At 51.3% G+C, this 24,445-nt stretch overlaps 1 protein-coding gene across 1 annotated transcript in view; it reads left to right on the top strand.

The window, feature by feature from the left end:
* The first annotated feature begins 234 nt into the window (after nucleotides 1-234).
* The window catches only part of Glp1r (glucagon like peptide 1 receptor), a 36,424-nt gene continuing 12,213 nt past the window's right edge, over nucleotides 235-24,445 (top strand). The window contains exons 1-6 of the mRNA XM_032888683.1: nucleotides 235-312; nucleotides 6,477-6,573; nucleotides 7,529-7,636; nucleotides 17,780-17,898; nucleotides 18,296-18,402; nucleotides 24,242-24,395. Of these exons, the coding sequence (XP_032744574.1) occupies nucleotides 235-312; nucleotides 6,477-6,573; nucleotides 7,529-7,636; nucleotides 17,780-17,898; nucleotides 18,296-18,402; nucleotides 24,242-24,395 (663 nt within the window). The remainder of the gene's footprint in view (nucleotides 313-6,476; nucleotides 6,574-7,528; nucleotides 7,637-17,779; nucleotides 17,899-18,295; nucleotides 18,403-24,241; nucleotides 24,396-24,445) is intronic.

The following is a 24,445-nucleotide window of genomic DNA, read 5'->3' as shown; positions in this document are numbered from 1 at the left end:
GCTCCTAAACCTGAGTAGCTCCGGGGAGCGCAGCACCGAGCATCTCCTGGCCCGGGACGCTGGCCCCGGACCTCCTGAAACCCAGGCGGAAGAGGCCAGGGACCCCGCCCGATCCCTCCCGCGGGCGGGCGGGGCGGCCCCCACGCCAGCTCCTCCCCCCGCAGCCCGGCAGGGATCAGTCGCGCCGCGCGGTTCCGCAGGTGGCAGCTATGACCCAGTCCTGAGCGCCCCGCCATGGCCGTCACCCCCAGCCTTCTGCGCCTGGCGCTCCTGCTGCTCGGGGCGGTGGGCAGGGCCGGCCCCCGCCCCCAGGTGAGTCCCGGGGACCGGGCGACAAATGGGAGGGGGACGCTGCGGTGTTCTGCAGGCGCGGGAGCTAGCGGAGGGGCTCCTGGACTTGATCGGAAACTCCAAGACCCCAGACGGGGGAAAGCACAAGGCTCAGGGCAAAAAGAGACTGAGGAGTTGAGGAGTTCAGGTGAGGACTGCACATCGGGTGACTACCTCATTCTGAAGAGCCACCCCACTTCTCGGCTACAGCCGCTCTGCCAGGGCACCAGCTGCCCCGCGGTTGCCTTGCGCTGACTTCTGAGATCCATCCTTGTCCTCTATCACTTTCCCAACTCCTTCCCCAAACCCACTGGCTCCCTGCCTTCCCTCCATACCAAGGACCCCTGCGGGGCTGCCCCCTACACTCCCGTCCTGTGCTCCCTTGTGTATGGGGTGCCCAGGAAGCTCTAGAGGACCGAAGGGGCCTGGTTGTAGAAACCCAGCTTCTTCCTCTCATCACTGGACCCTCGTCACAGTCTTTGACTCATAGCCCCAGGGACCCTGCGTCTTGTTGTCCTTCCTGATGACCTCCCAGGTGGCACTGGCTTGCCACCCCCACCCCAGCCTCTGCAGCAAACGTGCAGCAGGTCCCTTGTTCCTTCTAGATCAGCCAGGCCCTCTCACACACTCAGCCAATACCCATCCCAGACCCCCTTAGATTAATAACCCACCAGAAAGCATACCAGGATACACAGGGACATCCTACCTCCTTGGCGTCTCCAAAGACTAGGTCACAGCTGGGCTCTTGTGGGCTCTTCTCTGACTCTTTCTGTCATGTTTGTGAATCCTGCCCCAGGCTCCTGTCCTGGCCATGATGCTCAACTGCTTGTGCAGAGGGGAGGGTGGTGGTTCAACTGTGCCCAGATACCCTTGGGTAGAAAAGACCCAAGCACAGGCAGCGTTCCTATATAGGGGAATACTTTACGCATCGTCTCCTGTGTCTACGGCCTGATGTAAAGGACTAAAAGCCTTTGGGGAGTGGGCCCGCATAGGCTTGAGTTTGGTCTGAAATAGGAGGGGTCAGACCTCACCCCTAAGAGTTGTGGGCGGAGGTGCCTCCCTAGGAAGATGCCAGCACTGTTGCAGCTCCCAGACCATTTCCCGGGTTAATCCTCTCCCTGTTCTCCAGGGCCAACGGGCCCCAAGAGACACCTTCCCAGTCCCTGGCACTACCTCACTGTTCCCCTGCAGGCCATGGCTTTCCTGGTGACATTGGGATCTTTCCAGAGCCACAGCTGCAGATTCTCTGCTTGGTTCCCTCCTGGGAGCCAGGAAGGTGGGGATTTGAGCCTCCTGGTCCCAGGCTGCCGTGGGCCACATTTGCAGATTAGGCTGAGAGCGAGGGGACAGAGCCAAGCTTGAGGCCTTCCTGTCTTCTCCCCCCCCCCCGCCCCCGGAAAACCCCCTTCCCTAATGTCAAGGACCTCAAACCTTACTCCAGCCCTGGTTTGTAAGAGCAGAAATACAGGCACTGAAGAGACACGCTGGAGCTTTTGATGGGGTGCCCTTGTTATGGGGGTACTAACATCTCCGGCAGCCGCAGAGGTGGTGTGTGTGTGTGTGTGTGTGTGTGTGTGTGTGTGTGTGTGTGTGAAGGTTAAATGGCAATAATGACAATACAACCCCCACAGACACCCGAAAGACTCAAGAATAGATTTTGTGTTTTACTTTCTGTCTGTGATCAGAATGTGTCTCTCCATGTCACTGCTGGTGGTGTGGGGTGAGGGCTTTAGAAACAGGGTTCCCTAGGTGATGTGGTCCAGCAGCCTAGGAACTGGGAAGCAAGGAGAACAGGACCCCAGCTCCTGGCTCACGCCTTCCTCCTGAGGGCCATAAAGGCTGATCGAGGAGGTCTGGTGAGGGTAGAAGTTGCTTCCCTGTAAAATAAAAAGTGTTTGAGCTAACTTGCACCAAACGTGACCTAGGCTGCTCCAGCGTGCTTTCTGGGAAGGACCACTCCTCCCTCCCATTCCTTTTTACCCTCAGACCCTCCAGGAGGGAACTGGGCTACTGGGACGCTAGGCAGGCATTTGACACTTGATGTTCCAATCAAGAGGAACTGGGTCCTGAGGTCAGGTCTGATCTTAGCTGGAACTCTTCAGAAGGACCCTCGATGACCCTAAGCCTCAGTTTCCCCATCGGTAGGATCCTAAGGTCTGATGTGGAGGGATGGAGGGACACCAAGAGGACCCATTTCTCAAACGGCAGCTTGAGGCCTCTGGGAGAAGTGTCCTTTGGAACCTGGCATGTCCCCAGGCTGCAGAATACAGCCTGGTGCAGGGTGGTTGAAAGACCCTGGCCTCTGTACTCCAGCAAAGGGCTATGGAGGCTGAGGCTTGAGCTGGGTAGACTTTGTCCCTAGCTGGGCTTCCTTCCAGACACTGACCCAGCATAGAGCTGTCCAGGAGCAGCCGAGAAACCACATCCTGTCTTCCAGTGTCTGGTGCACCTGTCCCTCAGCAAATTCCTCTGTGTGTGTGTGTGTGTGTGTGTGCGTGTGCGTGTGCGTGTGTGTGTGTGTTTACACAGAGATGTATATGACACAGAGATAGATTTGGAAATAGGTGTGCAAGGTATGTGAGGCCCTCTTTCTTTTTGTGTTTGTTTGGGACCCTTTGTTGTCACAGTCTGGGTGGCTGTCACCATGTATGCAGCAACATATTAGTGTGTAATCACTAACAGTTATGTGATTACACATATGTCCAACAGTTTATGTGCTTGTGTGTGTGTGTGTGTGTGTGTGTGTGTGTGCACGCGCATGCACACATACCTTGCTGTCCTGCCTGTGCTTTTGGGAAAATATGGGATTGTATGTAACAGCCTGGTAGGTGAGTGGGGATTTCCTGGTACGTGTCTATGTAGGGGAGAGATACTGTGCTTGTGACAGTGTTTATATGTGTGATTGTGTTGGCCAGGTCTCTCTCTGTCTGTGTGTGTGTGTGTGTGTGTGTGTGTGTGTGTGTGTGTGTGGTGTGTGTGTGAAGGTTTCAGCATGTGCCCGTGTGCCTGGTTGTCTTTGTGTGGATGTGGGCACAGGAGACTCAATGTCAGGGTCTCAGTGCTAGGAACATCCCTGAGGGTATGAGGGGTACAGCCTGTGACAGTGTGCTGTGAGAGGTTACCTGAGTCTGCCCGAGTGGCCTGTACCTTGCCTTGCCCCGTCTGTCTGGGTCAGCTATCTTAGGAATGACCTTAAGAAAACAAAACGTGATCACAAAAATCTACGGCTAAGCACTGAGAAACATGATCCAGGCTCTGAGAGGGGACCAGGAGGAAAAAGAGTCTGCGGGGCTGTGCCTAGCAGGGAGGCACTAGAAATTATCTTCAGAGCCCTGTTTGCTCCTGCCGAGGGGTCCCCCCTCCCTCCTTCCTCCTCCAGGAGTCAGGTGAGACTGAGCTCTCTTTTCTCCTACCCCTCAACCCAACCTAAAAGATTTCCAGGAAAGGAAAAACTCTGGCGTGTGTTCATGCTAAGCTGAGTCAGCAGAGGATGCCCTGTGTCATGGTTCAGGGTGCGGACAGAACAGACAGAGCACACGGTCCGTCCACGGGCTGTGAACTCCTTGATCTTACTCTCTTAGCGATGACCCCCTTCTCCTTACAGTCCCCTCTGCTATTGCCGTGGTCATTTTCTTTTTGTCCCCAAGCACTCTGGAACCTCAGAGGTCCTCCTGTCCCCAATTTCCTAGCCCCGGGATTAAAAGTAGGTGCCACCCTGCCCGACTTTTGACCTGGGTTTTGGGTGTGGAATTTCAGCCTTCAAGGGTTTGCAAGCCACACTTTATGCACTGAGCCACTTCCCCGGCTGCTCACCGCTACACCGTTCTCCTTACTGTGCCTTCCTGTCGAAACGACCACCTTCCTCACTAAAGCCAGCCTCCATTTCCTCTTCCCATACCTCCCTTTCTTCTCAGTCCCTAGATGACCCCTCAGGTCAACACTGAGACGTGGCCCGACCACTCCCTGAGCGTGTACACGCGCTGCCTTCTTACAACATCTGTCCCTCAAAGCACTCAGCCCCAACTTCATGCAGACTTCCTGAAGACTTCCAGGACAGTCTCTACACATCTCTAGATTTCTCACGTCTCCTCTACTCTCTGCTGTGGGAACTTGTCACTCTGGGGCTTTGGGGGGAAGACAAGGTCTTGTCCTAAGAGGGCCTCAGGCCAGAGCTAAGTGTCATAACTCCACTCGGCTCTTAGTCAGAGTGTCTCTGATGCTCTCACGGTCATCCAGGTCCTGCCTTCAGCCCCATCCCCTCCTCTGCATTGGGTTCTTGGGCCTTCTTCTCACTCCCCGGCTCGACACCTTGCTTTTCGGCCATTTTCCCTACTAAGAACAGACATGGTGGGGTTTCCTCCCCTTGACCCCTGCCAGCCCTCACCTGCTCCTCTGCCTTCAGGGCACTGAGGAGAAAGGAGGGAAATAATGGAGAAGGGAGTGAGGGAGGTGGTACCAACCCACCGTGGCTTAGTCCGATGAGCCTGTATCCCTCAGCAGCGGCTTCGAGCACAGTCCACCTTTGCTGTCGCCACGTCTGGTTTCCCTTTCTTTATTCTCCAAGCAAATACTGCTGACCTTTGCTCTCTGAAGAACATTCACTTCAGAGATGTCGGTGGCTTTCAGAACAAGCTTGACCCACTCCCTACCCTCAATCACCCCCCCACCCCGCTTCTGGAACCTTCCACGTCACCAGGAACAAGCACACGCCACTGTGTGTTGTTCTGTGGTGATGTCCTGTGAAGTAGGACTCTGCTCAAACCAGGGCAGGCTCATATGATTTCTGTTCAAACCAGGGCAGGCTCGCCCAGAAGTCAGATCTATTGTGTGTGAATGGGATGGGTGGGGGAGGAGGTGGGTGATGGGACTAAGACTTGGGGGCCCTGGCATCTGAAAAATCAGCCGTTCGGTTCCATTTCAGCACCTCTGTGTAACTTGTGGCTTCAGAAGGTGAACCTCTAGGCTGAAGAGAGGGCTCACTGGGGTGCTTGCTGCCAAATCCGAGAAGACGAGTTCCATCTTCAGGACCCCGTAGAGTAGGAAGGAGAGAGAGCCAGCTCCCACAGGCCACTCCCTCTGACCCCCAAGTACACGTTGCACACGGTAACAGCCCGCGCTCTCTTGTGTGCGCACGTGCACATACACGCATTCACGTGCACGTTTCGTCCCGCGTAGATCCCAACTTTAACGCGAGGGGGCCCCCTGATCATTTTGACAGCTATCACTTCCAAATGGGTCATATGTATAACCTTTAAGATTGAGGCGAATTGAAAAGCACCACAGCTCCAGGCTAGCTAGAGGAGCGCTCGGAAGTAAGCAGAGGGGACGTGCTCAGTGGAGTGGGTCTGTTACAGCCACGTACTCAGAAGCTAGTACCTGTTAAACATTCAGGCTCCCATCCCCCTCTCACGGGTAGGTGGCCACCTCCCAGTGCAGGCAAAACTTGAGCGTTCTGGAACTTTACTTACTGTCTTCCTCCCCGTCCGTTCTCCTTCTCTTCCTGGGGTGTAGAAGCCAGGCTGCATCTCAGGTCTGTGTTGCCTTAGACGACACACTGTGTGGGGGAGGGGGGTGGTCAGCGGCCTTCCGAGGGCAGCAATTGAGTCTATGGGGAGGAGTGGGCCACAGTTCTGGTTCTCTCTATAAGCCGTCGGTGAGACCACATCCTGCATCCTCTGGTGCTGCAGGTTAACCGCTAAGCTAAGTGACTGTGTGCTAGCCTTAGCTCTCGGCCTCCCGAGATGCTGCGTGTGCCTTCGATGGAGTCATCTCTCCTAGAATGGTTGGAAGCAAGACATCTCCAGGCTGGCTGCATGGCCAGACATCCGGAGGGAAGGGGAGGAGCTGCATGCTGTCCCTCAGGAAGTCTCTCCTTGTTGAGGGTAGATGAAGGGCAGCTGGGACTGTGGCTGAGTCACACGCTCTCCCTCTACGTTCTCCTTCACCCCACCTCCTTAAGCATTCATCGGTTAGACGCTTCTGGGTACTTACCCCACGGCAGCCTTGTGCAATCCTCTGGGCAGGATAAACACCCCAACAGGCCTAGATCCCCACTGGAGGTTAAAAAAACCAAGAGGGTGGGAGTCAAGTGGGACCGGAAGGGGCTTCTGAAGCCATGGGGCTTCTATTTCCGCTTTCCCTCATAGGGTGCCACGGTGTCCCTCTCAGAGACAGTGCAGAAATGGAGAGAGTATCGGCACCAGTGCCAACGTTTCCTCACGGAAGCGCCACTCCTGGCCACAGGTGAGTCTGGATGAAGCCTCACGCCTGTGCTCCCGCACCCCAAAGAGGCTTTGAAGATCCCAGTCCATAGCTGGTGTCGTCTGCCTGTCTGTCTCTCTGGAATGGAATCTCCCTGGACCTCTGTCCTGGTGACTACGCTACACTTCACTGACGTCCTCCTGCCCCCTCCCCCTCCCACTTCCCATCTGTTTTCTCACAGGCAGCTTTGTGGGTGCTTTTATTACTGTCTTTACCCCCTCCCTCCCAGAGCAGGACCCCCATTTTCCATTCTGCGTTTTCCCAACCCCTCCTTAGCTGTGTACAGACTGACGCGTTTATAATCGATCCTTATTGTTTGAGACAAGCTCAGGCTAGTTTCCAACTCACTCTGTAGCCGTGAATGATTTTGAACTTCCGATCCCCCTACCCCTACCTCCCAGGCGTTGGTATTACGTGCCCGTGCTTACCACGGCGCCTGGCTTATACAGGGCTGAAGGCTGAACCTGGGGCTTCATGCACGTTGAACAAGCATTCTACCGGCCAAGCCGACAGGAGTAAATCTTTGGGGGAGTGTATAAGGTGGTTTAAAGAATGCAACATTGGAGCCAGTTGGGCTTGGGTTCAAATCCTACCCCTGATCACAACAGTGACCTGGGGAAGGTCTCCTCAGCCTCAGGAGCCAGCATTTCCCTCCCATGTGTGAAGAACGGCTCATAAAAATGTCTCATAGGAGCCATCTGTTGAGTCCTTGCTACAAAGTTCCGTGGACTGGGGGATGGCTCCATTCCACAGAGGAGAGCATACAGTTGTTAAGGAAATCACTTAAGGTCCTGCCCTTGATGAGTAACGAGATCCCTCCTTGGCCCCTGCCCCGTGGGGAGAGTGCTCAGCCTCCAGTGAGGTGGGGGGAATATAGCTTCCAGTGCTGGTCGGGAGGCTGGGTTGGGACTCAGAGATGGCTCTACTGCTTCTGCAGGTCTCTTCTGCAACCGAACCTTTGATGACTACGCCTGCTGGCCAGATGGGCCCCCAGGTTCCTTTGTGAATGTCAGCTGCCCCTGGTACCTGCCGTGGGCCAGTAGTGGTGAGTGTACCCCCCGCCTGATCCCAGCATGCTAGGGCAGGATGGGGCATGGTCTCCCTTCCTTTGGGACCCAGTTCCTGTACCCGAGAATGTCCTCAGGCCTCCCGGAGGGTAGACCACCTGCTTATGGTGGTGGTCGGATGGTCAGTGACGACAGGAGTCGGAACTGTCAGAGGTGTTCTGAGTCCAATGTTTGTGTGGCGGGGGTGGATATGACTTAAGACAGCAATGGGACCCTTCTGACCTGGTGGTCAGCAAAGGATGCAGGAGGAAGAACAGATTGTGGGGGGCAGGAAGGTACCTATGGGGTGTTGTTTCTCTGGAGTGTGTGCATGTCTGGCGTATGTGTGTATGTGCATGTGTGAGTGTGTCTGTGTCTGGTGTATGTGCATGTGTGTGCATGTGATGTGTGTGTGTATTGGAATGGTGTATGTACATATGTATGTGAGTCTGATATATGCATTTGTGTGTGAGTCTGGTGTACGTGTGTGTGTTTTTATGTGTCTGGTATATGTGCACGTGTATGCCTGTGGTATGTGTGTGTGTCTGGTAATGTGTGTATGTATGTCTGGTGTATGCATGTGTGTGTGAGTCTGGTGTACGTGTGTGTTTTTATGTGTCTGGTATATGTGCACGTGTATGCCTGTGGTATGTGTGTGTGTCTGGTAATGTGTGTATGTGTGTCTGGTGTATGCATGTGTGTGTGAGTCTGGTATATGTGTGTGTGTTTTTATGTGTCTGGTATATGTGCATGTATGTGCATGTGGTATGTGTATGTGTCTGGTAATGTATCTGTGTGCATGGTGTGTGTGTGTGTGTATGCGTATCTGGTATATGTGCATGTGTATGTGTGTGTGCCTGGTGTATGTGTGTGTGTACATGTATGCACATGTGTCTGATATATGTACATATGTGTGCATGTGATATGTGTATGTGTGCATGTGGTATGTGTATGTGCACGTATGTGTGTATGTGTGTCTGGTGTATGTGCATGTGGAGTGTATGTGTGCATGGTATGTGTGTGTATATCTGGTGTATGTGCGTGCATGCATATGTGCGTGTGCATGTGCGTGTGTGTGTGTGTGTGTGTGTGTGTGAGTGTGTGTGTGTGTGTACATTACCTAGAGGTGCTGCCTTGGCACTTCCTGGCACTTTTAAAGGTTCACAGGGAGCAGTGCCCAAGGGCATGGTGGGCTGGCCCCTCAGACCTTGTCCAGCCTACTTCTGCCTGAGGGGAGACTCTACACAGGGAAAGATCTGACTGGGTGGGTGGGAGAGTCCCTCCCTCCAGAGCCCTGCAGAGGGCCAGGGTTCCCATGAGTGCAGTGGTAATTTCCGTGTCTACTGCTCCATCCCAGTCCCCATGCAAGGCTCCATGGGGGACAAAGGTGTCAAGCGTTCTTGCTGGGATGAGGGGAGAAAAGACACGTGTGTGTGTACATGCATGCACATACGTGTGTGTTCATATGTGTGCAGGTACATATCTGTTACAGGTGTGGGGGTCCACAAGTATGGTCCACCATGTAGAGACTATGAGGACAATTTTGGGCTGTCCCCACAGACTGTCCAGCCTTGACTAGACGGCCTTATTAGGGAACCCCAGGGATCCACCAGTCTCCCGTGTCCCCAGCACATGCTGTGGTACCCTCTTTCTTACATGGATGCTGTGGGGCTAAACTGAGGTCCTCAAGCTTCCATGGTGAGCACTTCACAGACCCAGCCGTTTGCCCAGCCAAGAGAAGATGCTAATGAGGTAACGACACTAACTAGCCGCGTTGGGGATGGGCTTGTCTATATGAGGCAACGGGAGCCCCAAGAGATTTAAGCCTCTTGTTCCAAATGAGCTGGTGACCCAGGGAATCCTGGGTACTCTTCTTAGCCATTTTCCTCAACAGAGACCAGCCCGTGAGCAAGCATAGGCATGCAGTCAGGCTTGAGGAAAGCCAGGGGGTCTTCTTGGAGGAGGTGTCCTGGTGGTTCAGACATGATCTTCAGCACGAAGTACGGTCTTAAGGGACCCAGGCGGGGGTCTCATAGTGAGGCTCCACCCACCTCTCCTGTGCTACTCTGGACAAAGCAGAGTCTAATCGAGGCAGGCTCCCAGTGGCTCAGCGGAGGCCCTTCACTCAGAATTCCTTAGCGCCCTTTGGCTGTGGACCGGTTGGGTCCCGCCCACAGCTCTCTGAGACAATTCCTCCCATTTTCTCTCTTGACGAGGAAGCTAGATACACAACCATAGCTTTCCCAAGATGCACAGCTTGGTTTGGCAGACCTGGGCATCTGTCCGGGAGGTTGGGTGAGGATCAGCATTTCGTTGTTCGATTGCGGAGCCACCTTCCCCGGGGGAGCTAGGTAGCGCCTCGGCCTTGGGTCTGGAGACAGGTGAGTGGCCTGAGCGGCCTCCATCTGCTGGGCACGTTAGTAAGGGCAGTGGGATCCTGCCCTTTTCCTCTGAGCCAGGCCGCCCCGTGGCTCTGCCTGTCAGGAGCGGTTGCTAGACCTCTCTGTGTTTGGGTTCGTAGGCTCACGCAGAAGCTGGAGCAGAGCCAAGCAACGTGGACGGGAAAGGATTAGAGATCCTGGGAGGGAAAAATAAGTCTCCATTCATTTTTTTCCCCACTTGCCCTACATACATACTTCTCACCTTCCTACGTGGCATACACGGTCCCTGCCTCTAAGATTTGGGACCTCAGCTTGGGCATCCTGGCTGAGCCTCTAGACCCCAGGGAGCCAGGCCCGGGACAGAGCCTATCACTCAGCACTAAGCGCCCCCAGCTCTGCCTGTGCTTGCGACTCCATCCATCACCTTTAATTTTATTTGAGCAGGAAATAGGTCCTGGTGGTGCCCGTTTATGAGCGAACACGGTTTTATTGCTTTCTCCATGAAGATAACGGCCTCGCACAGGCCCCCGCCGGCCACCCTCCCTCTCTTCTCACCAGGCTAATTTACTCCTTCCCACCCGTTTTTTGACACCCAGATCACCACCAGTTCCGCCTCCCCCTCTCTGGAGTCGGAGACCCCCAGAGACACCCAGTGGATTCACACGGTGCTATCTGTCACTGTACCTGAGGGGCTCCCTAGTCCCACCGGGGCTGTGGGGGATGAGCTAGGGGCCTTGCGTCTCCGGAGCACTCTTAGCCTGCCTCAGGGAGCAGCTAGTGGAGATGCCTCACAGCCTGAGCCCCGGACAAGGAGCCGACAGGGAGGCCATGTCTCTGGTGGGTTCTCTAGAAAACATGCCCAGTGGGGAACGTGAAAGGAATTTAATGGAGCTCAGCACCCCCAAAGGCCTGAGGAGAAAGAGTAGGCTTGGAGCCAGAGGTCCTCAAGTTGGCTGGAGTTAGGATAAAGAGGCTGTGACTGGAACCCCAGACTCTGGCAGAGACCCCAGACTCCGGCAGGGTAGGGGAGAGAGAACAATGTGCAAGTTCTTTCTCTGTCATTTTAGTATCTTCTGCCGGTGTTGCCTGTTGACCAAACCCAGTAGTGACAGGCTAGAATTGTGTGATGCAGGACTAAAACCTTCTGGGGTTGAAAGCTAGGCAGAGGAGTGGGGGGTGGGGGGACTCAGAAAGAACTACATTCAAACCAATGACTGCAACTGACCATAGCTGAGCTACGTCCCTGTCAGGAGCTAGGGACATGCTTGTGTGACTTATGTCAGGTTGCTCTATGGAGCTGGAAAGGTCAACTTTATGGCCCAAGCAGAGACAGGTGGGGGGAAGTCAGAGACATCTTTCTTCCTGGGACGTGCCATCAGGACAGGTGACATTGGGGCCGGACAGGGAGGACAATCATAGGCAGGGTGGGGAGGGGGGATGCTCAGGGAGCACTCTGAACATGGAGTTAAGACCTCAGGCCTCAGAGGCACCCAAGGTCCCAAGAAAACCATTCCAGGTCTTGCAGTCGGACCCTTGTGGTGGACTCGGGACCCCGGGACAGTGTAGAAAGAGCAGAAGCAGGGGGATGGGGAGAGGACGACGTTGGGAGGGAGAGTGGTCCACACAAGACAGGAAGATGAGGTTTCTGCCTCCTTCTAGCCATCTCAGGCCCTTGGCAGCTTCATTTCCCCTCCAGCAGAGACCCAATCCTTCCACGTCAGCCCAGTCTCATTAGAGGCCCTCTCCAGGTTCCTACCTGTTTGTTAGTTTAACTCTAATTATATGAGGGTCATAAAATGCTAAGTGGCCCATCACTCAGGATTCTCAGAAACTCTGATAGGTTGTCTCCCCTGGGCCTGGGAGCTTTTAGAGCAGGCCAGGGTTACCAAGGGGAGACTGAGGCCCAAGTTAGGCCTCACAGGATCTCTGGCCTCTGGGGGAGATGGCAAAGCCTCCTCAGTTGTGACTGTCAAAGATCTACCACGCCCCAGGCAGCTCCTGCTCACTCTCCTGGGAATCGTTCCCATTTTATAGATGAGGAAAGCTGAGAGCCAGAGAGGTGGCGTCACACCGCCAGTGCCACAGCTGATTAAGAGTGGAACCAAAAAAAAAAAAAAAGAGTGGAACTTGAGTCTGGACCTTCAGAACCTGGCCTTTTCCTAAGTCTTGATTCTCCAGGCCTCTCTGTGTTCCTCAACCCAGAGCTGGCCCCCATACAGGAGGGGTGCCAGCCTCACTGAGCCTCATCATTTTCATCTGTGAAATGGGCCCCCCTCCCACACCTCCAAGGCCCTTGCCGGCCACCCCTGTTGCTAGGGTGCAGGAGCTAATAGATTTGTGAGCGGCTCTCCACAGCGTTGAGTGCCCGCCATCCACGTGGAAAGGGCGCTGTTTGATTACAGACGCCGAGACAGCTTCCGGGAGGCGAAGTGTTTAATTGGGGGTTTTATTTCCAGCACCAGGGTCTGACTTAATGAAATATCACTGGGCCTCCTGGCATGCGGCCGCCTGGTTGTCTCCTTGTATTGACTAGACCGAGCCAAGCCCTTGGCTGTGATTGGCCAGCTCCTCATGGGCCAGATAAAGCTGAGCTGATAAGCAGGGCTTTGCCCAGACCACCTACCTCCAGCCAAGAAGGGCATTCGGGGACCAAGGACTCAGCCAGTATCCAGCTGTGGCTTTTAATATTTGATGTGAATGAGGGCTCACTGACAGATGAACTTGCCGTCTGGGCTTCTCTGGGACACAGAGAAGCCAGAGAGGCGCGCACTACCTCCCTACAGCCAAGCTGGCCCTCAGCAGAGATGCCAGAACTATGTAGGCTGTCTGGGGGCCACAATGGCATGTGTGGAAATCCACACCCTGGCACCTGGCCACCATTGACTCTTGGGCACAATGCCAGCTGCTAAGTTTTGGCTTTTGGCGGCAGAGAGCTGCGAGTTAGAATCCTGCCTGTGTGTCTTCCTATCTCCACGATCCTGAATGGACGGACCTCTTGGTGTCTCAGAGGCTCAGTGTTTTCATCTGTGAAGTGGGGTTAACTATGACACCCTGGTGAGGTGGCTATGATGTTCCAAGGTGCGGGCATACAGTACGTATTTAAAACTTGATTCCGTGAGTAACTTGCCTTCAGAGGCAGCCAGCACAAAACATGTAGGGAGGAAGCCTACAATCGTACAGTGCCTACTGTGTGCATGGTGCATGGAGGGTTCTGTGCCTACTGTGTGCACAGTGCCTATAGGTACAGTGTGTTATCTATGCACAGTGCATGGAGGTAGGGTACAGTGCCTACTGTGTGTAATGTGCATGTAGGATATAGTTCCTACTGTGTGCACAGTGCGTAGAAGGCACAGTGCCTACTGTGTGCATAGTGCATGGAGGGTTCAGTGCCTACTATGTGCATAGTGCATATAGCGTAAGTGTCCACTGTATATGTAAGGTACAGTGTCTCCTCTATGCACAGTACATGTAGGTAGGGTACAGCGCCTCCTGTGTGCACAGTGCGTGGAAGGCAGTGTATGGTGCATGTAGGGTATAGCTCCTACTGTGTGCATGGTACATATAGGGTAGAGTGCCCACTGTGTGCACCGTGTATGTAAAGTGTAGGGTCTCCTCTATGCACAGTGCATGTAGGTAGGGTAGAGTGCCTACTGCGTGCACAGTATATGCTGTCAGATCCTCAGGGGGTCTCAGAGTCTGAAAACGTAGCTTCCAGGCCGAGGAGATGGCTTAGTTGCTGTTTGATCAGAAACACCGGAACTTAGATTCCCAGCATGTAGAGTAGGGTGGGTCTGCACAGGGGAGGGGCTGGCTAGTCAGTTAGGCTCGCCCAATCAGGGAGCTCCAGCTTCAGTGCAAGATCCCATCCAAAAAGTAAGATGGTGGTGGGGGAGACACCTGGCATCCACCATCAACTTCTGTGCACATATGCACATATATACATGTCACCACACACACATGCATGTGCACAACGCACACACAGACATATACACAGGCACACACAGACACACACAGACATATGCCCCGCACTTACCACACATATACTTATATAGACACACACATACACACACATACAGACACACGCCATACTCACGGATACATACATACAGACAGATACACACACCATACACATACCCCACACATATATACATACACAGACACACACAGACACATACATACACACATACAGACACACACCACACACATATACACACAAAGACACACACCATACACATATACACACATACAGACAGACAGACACAGACACATACCATACATATATACATACACAGACACACACACACACACACACAAAGCTGATTTATTCTGATAAATTCCTCCTCCTCAAGAGGATCCCTGCTTCAGGGGGTATTCACAAAGGGAAGAGAGAAAGAAGAGAGGTGTGAAGACTGGGCACACTGGGCGCTGGGTGGTAGGATTGGTGCTGAGAATAAGGCCTGATTGACAGGGACATGATTGCACTGGAAGAGGGCTGTCACAGGACCCATGCTAAGTCTCCTTGGCACATAACAATAGTCTCAGAAGCTAGGAAATTGGGTTTCTCCACTGAAAGTCTACCTCTGGAGGCAGGTGTCCCATGGGTGTGCCTCCCACAGGACACAGCTGCTACTCTGCCATATGTATATATGCATATGTGCATATATATATATATGTGTATGTGTATATGTGTATATATGTATATAAGTATATGTATATATGTATATAAGTATATAAGTGTATATGTGTATATGTATGTAAGCGTATGTGTATGTGTATATGAGTGTATATGTATATGAGTATATGTATGTATGTGTGTATGTAAGTGTATATGTATATATGTATACATGTATATAAGAATATAAGTGTATGTGTGTATGTGTATATGTATATGTGTATATGTATATAAGAGTATGTGTATATGTGTATATGTATACATGTATATAAGTATATAAGTGTATGTGTGTATGTGTATATGTATATGTGTATATGTATATAAGTGTATGTGTATATGTATATATGTAAGTGTATATGTACATATGTGTATATGTATATAAGTATATAAATGTATATGTGTATATGTATATAAGTATATAAGTGTATGTGTGTATATGTATATGTGTATATGTATATAAGTTTATAAGTGTATATGCATATGTGTACATGTGTATAAGTGTATATGTGTATATGTATATATGTATATATTAATCTTTTCTTAGTGACAATCTCTCCAACTTAACACTTACTAGCCATGGCCATCAAGGGCTCCTGGTGGCTTCTGTACTCTCCCCATTCCTTTCCACAGGGCCTGCTACCCACAGCCCACAGCTGGTCCTTCAAGTCTTTTGGCCTTTAAAATATTTCCATTACATGGATTTGACCATTTAGGGGAGGCACGTGTGACAGCATCCATGTAGAGGTCAGAGGTCAGCTCGTAGGAGTCGCTTCCTTCCTCCTCTCATGTGAGTCCCAGAGATTGAGCTTGGGGCAGCGGGCTCGGTGGCAGCCCTCTCTACCTGCTGATCCATCTTGCCAATTCAAGTTGTTCAGTCTTATAGGGTTTAAATCTACAGTCAACCCCTGACTGTGGCTGCCCTCCTCACTCCCCTGTGCTAATCTCCCTCCTTTGACTCCACCCCTGTTCCTTGGCCTGGGTGGAAGATTTAAGTCCTCCTGTAGGGAGGCAATGGGTGAGCCTTTCCTAGGTACAGTGAGCACTCTGCTCTTTTACATGGAGTCTGGGGCTAAAAGTCACTCCTCTCCGTCAGGTCCACTAGACAGGTCCACTGCAGGGTGTAGTGGGTTTGCCTAATGTCATTGTACTCTATGGTTAATTCGGGTCCCCCAAAACTGTTTGCCCCAAAGACTAGAGAGTCTCTACATTAGACATTGAGGGACACTGCCCCACCCCCAGTTAATTCTGACTGGTAAATAAATATGTCAGCAGCCAGTAGCTGGGGAGAAGACACGAAGGTGGGGTTTAAGTTCCCAGGGTTGAGGCCACCATGAGAAGGGGAGAGGAAGAGCCACCATGAAATCGAGAGGACGTGCAGGAGAGGAGAAAAGAGAGCCACCGTAGGCTAGGGGCCAAGAGAACATGGCCCAGGGGGCTGCCTAATTAGAGCTAAGAGCTGCCCACATGAAGCATAGCAAATATCTTGGGTTATGGGTAAGAGGTGAATTCTAACGGCATGGAGGGAAGGCGGCTGCCCAGATAGTGTACTGACTAAGGCGTATTACAATATAAAGACAGTCTACGTGTCTTTCATCTGGGTGCATAAACCATTACGGCAGGAAGGAATCCCATGCCAGGACTTTTAAAATATTTTTTGACCATAGTAGGGCATGATGGGGACTCCCCAGCACCCCAGTATTCAAGCGACTGTGAGGACCATGGGTGGCAGCCCACCCCAGCTCTGTGGAAACGGTGTCAGGTGCCTATAGATTTCCCTTTCTGCTGCTCTTCTTCCAGAGCTGTTGGAAGGTAGGGCCCAGAGTGTTGCCTTCTTTCAGAGAAGCAGGTCTCCAAGAGCTGTTTCCTCCTTGAACATAGGACCAGGGGTTACTTGAAGGAGCAAGCTTTGTTTCCCCGTCTGAAGGGAAGATCTCCAAGAACGATAGCTATAACAGCACCTTGTGTTCCTTTTCGAGGTCTTTAAAAAGGAAGTCTGATTCTCCTCTGGCTGGAACTCCCTGGGCAGCCCCATGTCTCCTCAGACTGGGGCTCCCTGTGGTCGGCCATGTCTCCTCAGACTGGGGCTCCCTGGGCAGCCCCATGTCTCCTCAAAATGGGGCCCCTGGGGACAGACAATGTCTTCTCAGACTGGGACTCCCTGGGTCAGCCATATCTCCTCAGACTGGGATTCCCTGTGGAGGCCATATCACCTAAGACTGGAGCTTGCTAGGTAGACTGTGTCTCCTCAGACTGGGGCTCCCTAAGTAGATGTTGCTTTGTTCCCAGTCTCAGGAGTTTAGTATGAGCTTTGTTCTTAGACTTTCCTGTCCCCAAAGAACACAGGAGGGCGCAGGACCCTGAATCAGGAAGATCAGAAACCATGGAGGGCGGTTGTGATCGGCAGGGCCCTTCTGCTCAGCACCAGACCTTGTCAAGAGTGTGATTTGGGGCTGGAGGATAGGACATAGTTCCATACTATTATCTTGTCTAAAAGACACAGATTTACTCAACTGTATCTTTGGGCGGTTAGGAGAAACAGCTGAGGGTGGCTGGGTCATCCTCACCTTGGTGATCCCTTCTCCTATACCTGGGCCATGATGGGTGCTGCCTGCATGCATGTTTGCGTGTGTCTCTGTGTGTATGCATGTGCATGCATGTGCATCCACGTGTGCATGCATGTGTGGCATGTTTGTGTGTGCATGTGTGCATGCATGTGTGTTGCATGTGTGTGGCATGTTTCTGTGTACATGTGTGCATGTATGTGTGTTGCGTGTGTGCATGCATATGTGTTGCATGTTTGTGTGTGGATGTGTGCATGCATGTGCATGTGTGCATGCATGCATGTGCATGTGCGTGTGGTACATGTGTGCATGCATGTGTGTGGTGCGTGTGTGTGTTTGTGTGTGCATGCGTGTGCACATGTGTGTGGTGCGTGTGTGTGTTTGTGTGTGCATGCGATTCCCATTACTAACTCAGAAGAGTCAGCTCTATTGAAGCAGGGTGCCCCCAAGAAGGGAAAGGACCAGGACAGCCTTGGGTGGGCTGCTCATCTCTAGGCCGAGCCTCAGACGTCCTGTCTCCCTGCTCAGTGCTCCAAGGGCATGTGTACCGGTTCTGCACGGCCGAGGGCATCTGGCTGCATAAGGACAACTCCAGCCTGCCCTGGAGGGACCTGTCGGAGTGCGAAGAGTCCAAGCAAGGAGAGAGAGTGAGCTGAAGGGTTCTGGGCCTGGGAAGGGGCAGCCGGGGCTCTGCTTCCCGGAAGCAGAGGCTCTAGGCATCAGGTGGGGCGGCTGCTGTCACATCCTCAGTCCCCCTGCTTCTGGGGACTTTGTACCTCTGCTGTCTGGCCAGAGGTGGTGTGTATTTCCCTTGGAGCCAGGTCGCAAACATCCCTGGACCACTTCCATGGGTCATTCTCTTTCTTGATTCTGGAATCCCGAGTGGGGCCCTAAGTCACCTCATGTCCTTGGACCCCAGAATGAAGCACTTGGGAGAATGCCCATGCACACACAGGGCCCATGGGCCACACACCCCCTCATATCCCACATGCACACATAGGGCCCATAGGCCACACACATCCTCATGTCCCTCTGTGCACACAGAACTCCCCTGAGGAACAGCTCCTGTCGCTGTACATTATCTACACGGTGGGGTACGCGCTTTCTTTCTCCGCCTTGGTCATCGCTTCAGCCATCCTTGTCGGCTTCAGGTAAGGAGGAGCTCGAGACTGGGGGAGGGAGGGCTGTCTCCTGCTCAGTTCCTTAGTAGAGGAATTTCAAACCACAGCAACCATAGGGTCCTGTTCTCTAGAACTTTCTGGAAAACATGAGTTGAAAACATGCACACGCAGACACATACACACACATACAATATATATGTATGTACCATATACATACATACCACACACACATATACCACATACCACACACACAGACACACACAGACACACACACACCATATATATATATATATATATCATACCATATATATACATATCACACATACATATACCACATACCACACACACAGACACACACACATACTCACATACACACACCATATATATATATACATATCACATCATATACATATACACAACATATAGCACACACACATACACACACATAAACTATATATATGTGTATATATATATATATATCACACAATACACATACAAACCACACATATCACACACACATACACAAATAACACACACACACCCCACACATACATACCACACACACACAACACACAACACACACATACTACACACATACACACACACACTAATATATGGTAAGATGGTGGGGAATTCCAAGAGGTCCCATCCACTATTACTGACAATAATCAGTAATTCAGCATGAATTTTGGGAAGCCTCAGTGATCAGAGATTCCGCTGTCTTGAAGCTTGTCAACTCCAGCGAAAAGTTCTTTCTTCGCTCTGACCTAGTCGAGGAGGAGCTGGGAAGCAGCTTCCTGAGCTCTCTGGGATAAGTGAGGGGAACTGAGTTTAGGGTCAGGAGAATTACGAGGCCAGAAACCTCAGGCTATCAGGCATCAAGAACAGGAGAGGCAGAGCTGGGGAGATGGCTCAGTGGCTAAGAGCGTGTGCCGCTCTTACAGAGGATTCCCATGTACCCATGCTGGACAGCTCAGCTCTCAGCCACCTAGCGTTCCAGCTTTAAGGGATGCCCTCCTCTGGTCTCAGTGAGACCCACACTCACGGGTTCGAACCCCAACACGCATACACGTTAAGAATAAATATTCCATAAAAACAGAGGTTATCGTTTTTCTCCTGTCTCTGAAGCATCTGGTATAATACAGGACATACAGTTGGTGCTCAATAAAGGCATTCACTGGATGAGTGTCATGTTAGCTACTCTTATGTACCCAAGAGATAAATGCAAGAATGGTTTCAGAGTGGAAGCATTTGTCTGAGCTCATGATTTTGGAAGGTTCCATCTTTGACCACTGGGTCCTCAAGGGATTGGCTAGAAACTCGTGGTCATGACAGTATGTGTCAGGGAGAGCTGTTCATCTCCTGACGGACAGGAGGCAGAGAAGGGGGAGGGACTAATGATTATGTATATCCTTCATAGCCCCCCCCACAGTGACTGACTTCCTTCAATTTGGCTCCGCCCCCCAAAGTGTTCACCACCCCCAAAGCAGTGCCACAATCCAAATCTACACCCTGCAAAGATAACTCACATTCAAGTCACATTGGATACCCTTTTATTATGGACGATTTCAGAGACTCAGAGGTATCAGGGCAATACCTATAGAAATAAACGCTTACAACTAAGGCGTTTTGAGCCGGGGGCATGGCTTAGCAGTTAAAGCACTTGCCCCATGGATGTAAGGACCGGTTTCAGCCACATGTGGGCATGGTGGCTCACCTGTAATTCCAGCTTCAGAAGGCCAGGACAGGATCTCCAGAGCAAGCTTGCTAAGCAAACTAACCGTATCACCAAGTATCACAAGCCGGGAGTGGTAGTAAACAGCTATCACCTAGCACGTAGGTCAAGGCAGGAGGATCGCCACAAACTCAAGGCCAGTCTGGGTTCTTTAGTGAGTACCAGGCTAGCATGAGCTGTACATCAAAGCCAAGCACAGCCATCACGTCCCCATGTCCACCCCCAGAGAGCTGATCCTTGCTGGTTAAGGGCATAACTCCCACTCTTTCTCATTCCCTTGAACTCCTTTGCTCAGCCACCATCACAACACCCAGTGTGGTCTGCTGACACTTTTAAGCACCCATATCCTGCTGTGGTTTCGAGGGGGTGGGAGTCCATCTTTACGTTCTCCTGAGACCCATTCAGACGCAGGTAGTCCCTATCTCATTCATTTGAGCCATGCCCACCCCACCCCCCCACCTTCCTCTGTCACAGCGCGGTTTGTGGATATTTGATGTGTTTTGTGGGTTTTTCTTTCTGAATCACAACCCTTACAAGCATGGGGCTCTCCTGTGATTTTTGTCTGTATATTTCCTTCTGCATACCCCTAGAGGTAAAACTGCCACCAATCACCCATTGCCTGGCCTTTAGTGTTTGGTTTACTAGTGTTAGGGTGTTGCCAGGAGGTCACTGCCAGGTGGCACTCCAGGGGCCACCAGGGAGGAAGGCCACACCCACATTTAGCATTTTTCAGAATTAAACGATGTTAATCTATAATGTATGGAAAGGCCCCTCTTAGGACTGTAGTTTGCTTATCCTTGACCCCTAGAGAAGGTAAGTGGGGTTTTTGTTTGTTCAGGGATTTTTTTCTCCCCTTTTTGCATTTTAGTCTATGAATCGCTTGTTCATTGCCTTTTTAAAAAAATTAGTTTATTTGTTTTTTTGTGGCTTATTGTCGGCATTTATCTGGGTATTGACCCACTTAATAGTAGCCATACTTAATCTAAGTATTAAGCATTAATAGAGACACACTTAATCTATGCTCATTTATCGTTCCATGGTGCCATTTACACTCGGGCATTCTGCATTTAAATGAAACAAAAATCGGTCAACCAAATTGTAAAACGTATCGATAAGAACTATGGATTAACAAAAGTTAATATTATCAATCAATAGACACTAACTTATTTTTTCATTGAAGGTGCCACAAGGGTCCCCGGCTTTGTAAGTCAGTTTCTGTCATTCACATCCTCTTGTATTGGTCTATTTGTCTACCCTAGTCCCAAACTACAGTGCCTTGTCTCATAAAGATTTAGTAGAAAGTTAAAGTCTCAGGCCAGCAAGTTAGCTCAGCTAGTGAAGGTTCCTGCTACCAAGCCTGACGACCCGAGTTCGATCCCTGGAATCCACCATGAAGGAAAGAATTGGCATCTCCAAATTCATTCCCAGATTTCTGGCAGGCACACAAGTGGTCAGGCATGTGTGATCCAAAACACACACACACATACACACACACACACACACACAAACACACACACACACACACACACACTAAACCAATTAATGGAATAAAATGTTTTTTTTAAAAGGACAAATAAAAATTAATCCTAACTCTCTGGCTGCAGAGATAACCCCAGTGGGTTAAACATTTGATGCTCACTGTGAGAACCTGGTTCAAATCCCTGGAACCCATGAGAAGCCAGATGCGGCCCAAGGGGAGGGAGATCTGGCTGGGGGCCTGTGTTTGTGGCCTGGCTCTCCTGCAGTGACACAGAGAAGACAGAGACAGGAATAACTTAGGAAGCTCAGGGGCTAGCCAGCCTGGTGTGGGGAGTAATGGACAAGAGATTCTGTCTCAAACAAGATGGGAGGGGAGGATTAACACCCGGAGATGACCTCTGACCTCTGCACGTGCACTCACACTCACACACATGAACATGCACACATAGGTGCAGGTATTGTACGTACACACAGAGGCATCCAAGCTCTCTTACAGCAGAGACTCCTATGTGGTGATTCCTTTTGCGTGTCGATTGTTTTGAGCCAGCGCCTCGTGGAATCCGGGCTAGCTTTGAACTTGCTGTATGTAGCTGAGGCTGGCTTTGAACTCCCAATTTCCCTGCCTCCATCTTCCAAGTGCTGGGATTGTAGGTGTGCACAGCCATGCCCAACTGCGGGTGGTTGTTTTGCTGAAACCTGGTCTTGCTTTGTAGCCTAGACTTGCCTCAAACTCCTGATCCCCCTGCCTCAGCCTCCCGTGTTCTGGGATTATAGGAAACGGCCACTTGACGGCCCATGCTATCCCTGACCCTTAGCTATTGTTTGTAAATCTTTTCAGTACCCTGAACAAAGTCGACATTTCGTTACAAATGTCTGAATTCATTATTCAACATGGGCCGTGTTCAACAGTGGCGGTGGCATTTTTGTTCATGAGTATGGTGTGACGATGTATGTCCCATGAATTTAAGACTTCTCTAATAATTTTAGGCCAATTTTATTATGTTGTCCATAATAACCCTACCAATCCCCTTGTTGGAGATAGTTTCTGGGAATTAAATAGAACCTTCTGGATGAATCTTCCATTTCTTTTTACTGGGTATTGCTACATGTATTAGGGAACCCATCGCTGGACCCTTGAGTCGTTATAGTTCATCCGTACATTGTTCTGGTGTTTCTCTGAAGATTTCATCTATAAGCTGTAACCAGTTCTGGTTCACCTCCTCCATGGCCCTGTTGTAGTGCAGAGATCTGTAGTCATTAGCGGTGACACATCCTCGCTCAGCTGCTGAATTTAAAGGAAATAGTCGCCGAGTTCCTCCATTACGAATGATGTTGGCTCTGCTGGGGAGAGAGCCTTTATCAAATGAAGTGCCCTTAGGTTTCCAGTTTGCCACAAAGTGGTGTGTGTGTGTGTGTGTATGTGTGTGTGTGTGTGTGTGTGTGTGTGTCTTAGTCAGTGTTTCTACTCCTGCACCAACACTATGACCAAGAAGCAAGTTGGGGAGGAAAGGGTTAATTCAGCCTACACTTCCTCACTGCTATTCATCACCAAAGGAAGTCAGGACTGGGATTCAAGCAGGTCAGGAAGCAGGAGCTGACACAAAGACCATGGAGGGAGGTTACTTACTGGCTTGCTCCCCCTGGCTTGCTCAGCTTGCTTTCTTATAGAACCCAGGACCACCAGCCTAGGGATGGCACCACCCACAATGGGCTGGGTCCTCCCTCCTTGATCACTAACTGAGAAAATGCCTTACAGCTGGGTCTCATGGAGGCATTTCCTCAAGGGAGGCTCCTTTCTCTGTGATGACTCCAGCTTGTGTCAAGTTGACACACAAAACCAGCCAGTACAATGTGTGTGTGTGCATGTGTGTGCGTGTGTGTGTGTGTGTGTGTACATGCATACATGTATGTGCTCTTCACATAGATTGCACACCAAACATGTGGAAGCAGAAGAGAAACATCAGGTGTCCTGCTCCGTAACTCTCAGATCGACATAATTTTTTCTGTATTTGCTTGAGAACAGGATCTCTCGCTGAACATAGAGCCAGACTGGCAGCCAGCAAACCCCAGCGGTCTCTGTTCTCCATCCCCCATCCCCACCCCAGCACTGAGGTTACATGTGTGGTGTTTGCTTTTTCACAGGAGGGCTGGGGAGCTAAACTGAGGTCCTCGTGCATGCGCAGCCAACACTCTTACCCACTGAGCCGCCTCCTCAGCTCTGCTACACGCTTTTACCTGATAGTATACATTGTACCCATTTCCTTTTGAATTCCTGCGGTGTGCCTAGAGGCACTCTGCCCCAGAGAACAATCCAGAAACATCCTGTCCTAAAGAATCAAAACTCCTGTCGGGAAGATGGATTCTGATACATATGTTGCTTTGGTTACCCATAACTATGAAAGACCGTACCACAGCAAGGGGCAGAAGTGAACAGTGACTGCCCTGCTGAGGGCCGCGTAGAGGGACAGGGCATCAGAGATCTTCAAGGTTGTGAGGAAGAAAGACATTCTCAGAGGAGAAAGATGTGAACATAGTCCCAGAGTTGAATACATGTCTGAGGTGTATATCTGTGAGCTGGCCAGAGAACTGGTACTGGCGGGAGAGTCAGTGTTGGCCGTCATGCCAGGAGTAGGCTCTGCTTCCTTTCTCCCTTAGACACTTGCACTGCACCAGGAACTACATCCACCTGAACCTGTTTGCGTCCTTCATCCTCCGAGCACTGTCCGTCTTCATCAAAGATGCCGCCCTCAAGTGGATGTATAGCACGGCTGCGCAGCAGCACCAGTGGGATGGGCTCCTCTCGTATCAGGTGGGTGGTGCAGCCCTGGGGAGCCTGGGAGGGGAGGACATTGGTGAAGG

Source organism: Rattus rattus, chromosome 18 (genome assembly GCF_011064425.1).
Source record: "Rattus rattus isolate New Zealand chromosome 18, Rrattus_CSIRO_v1, whole genome shotgun sequence".
Classification (NCBI taxonomy): Eukaryota; Metazoa; Chordata; class Mammalia; order Rodentia; family Muridae; genus Rattus; species Rattus rattus.
This window is presented reverse-complemented; position numbering and strand designations above follow the sequence as displayed.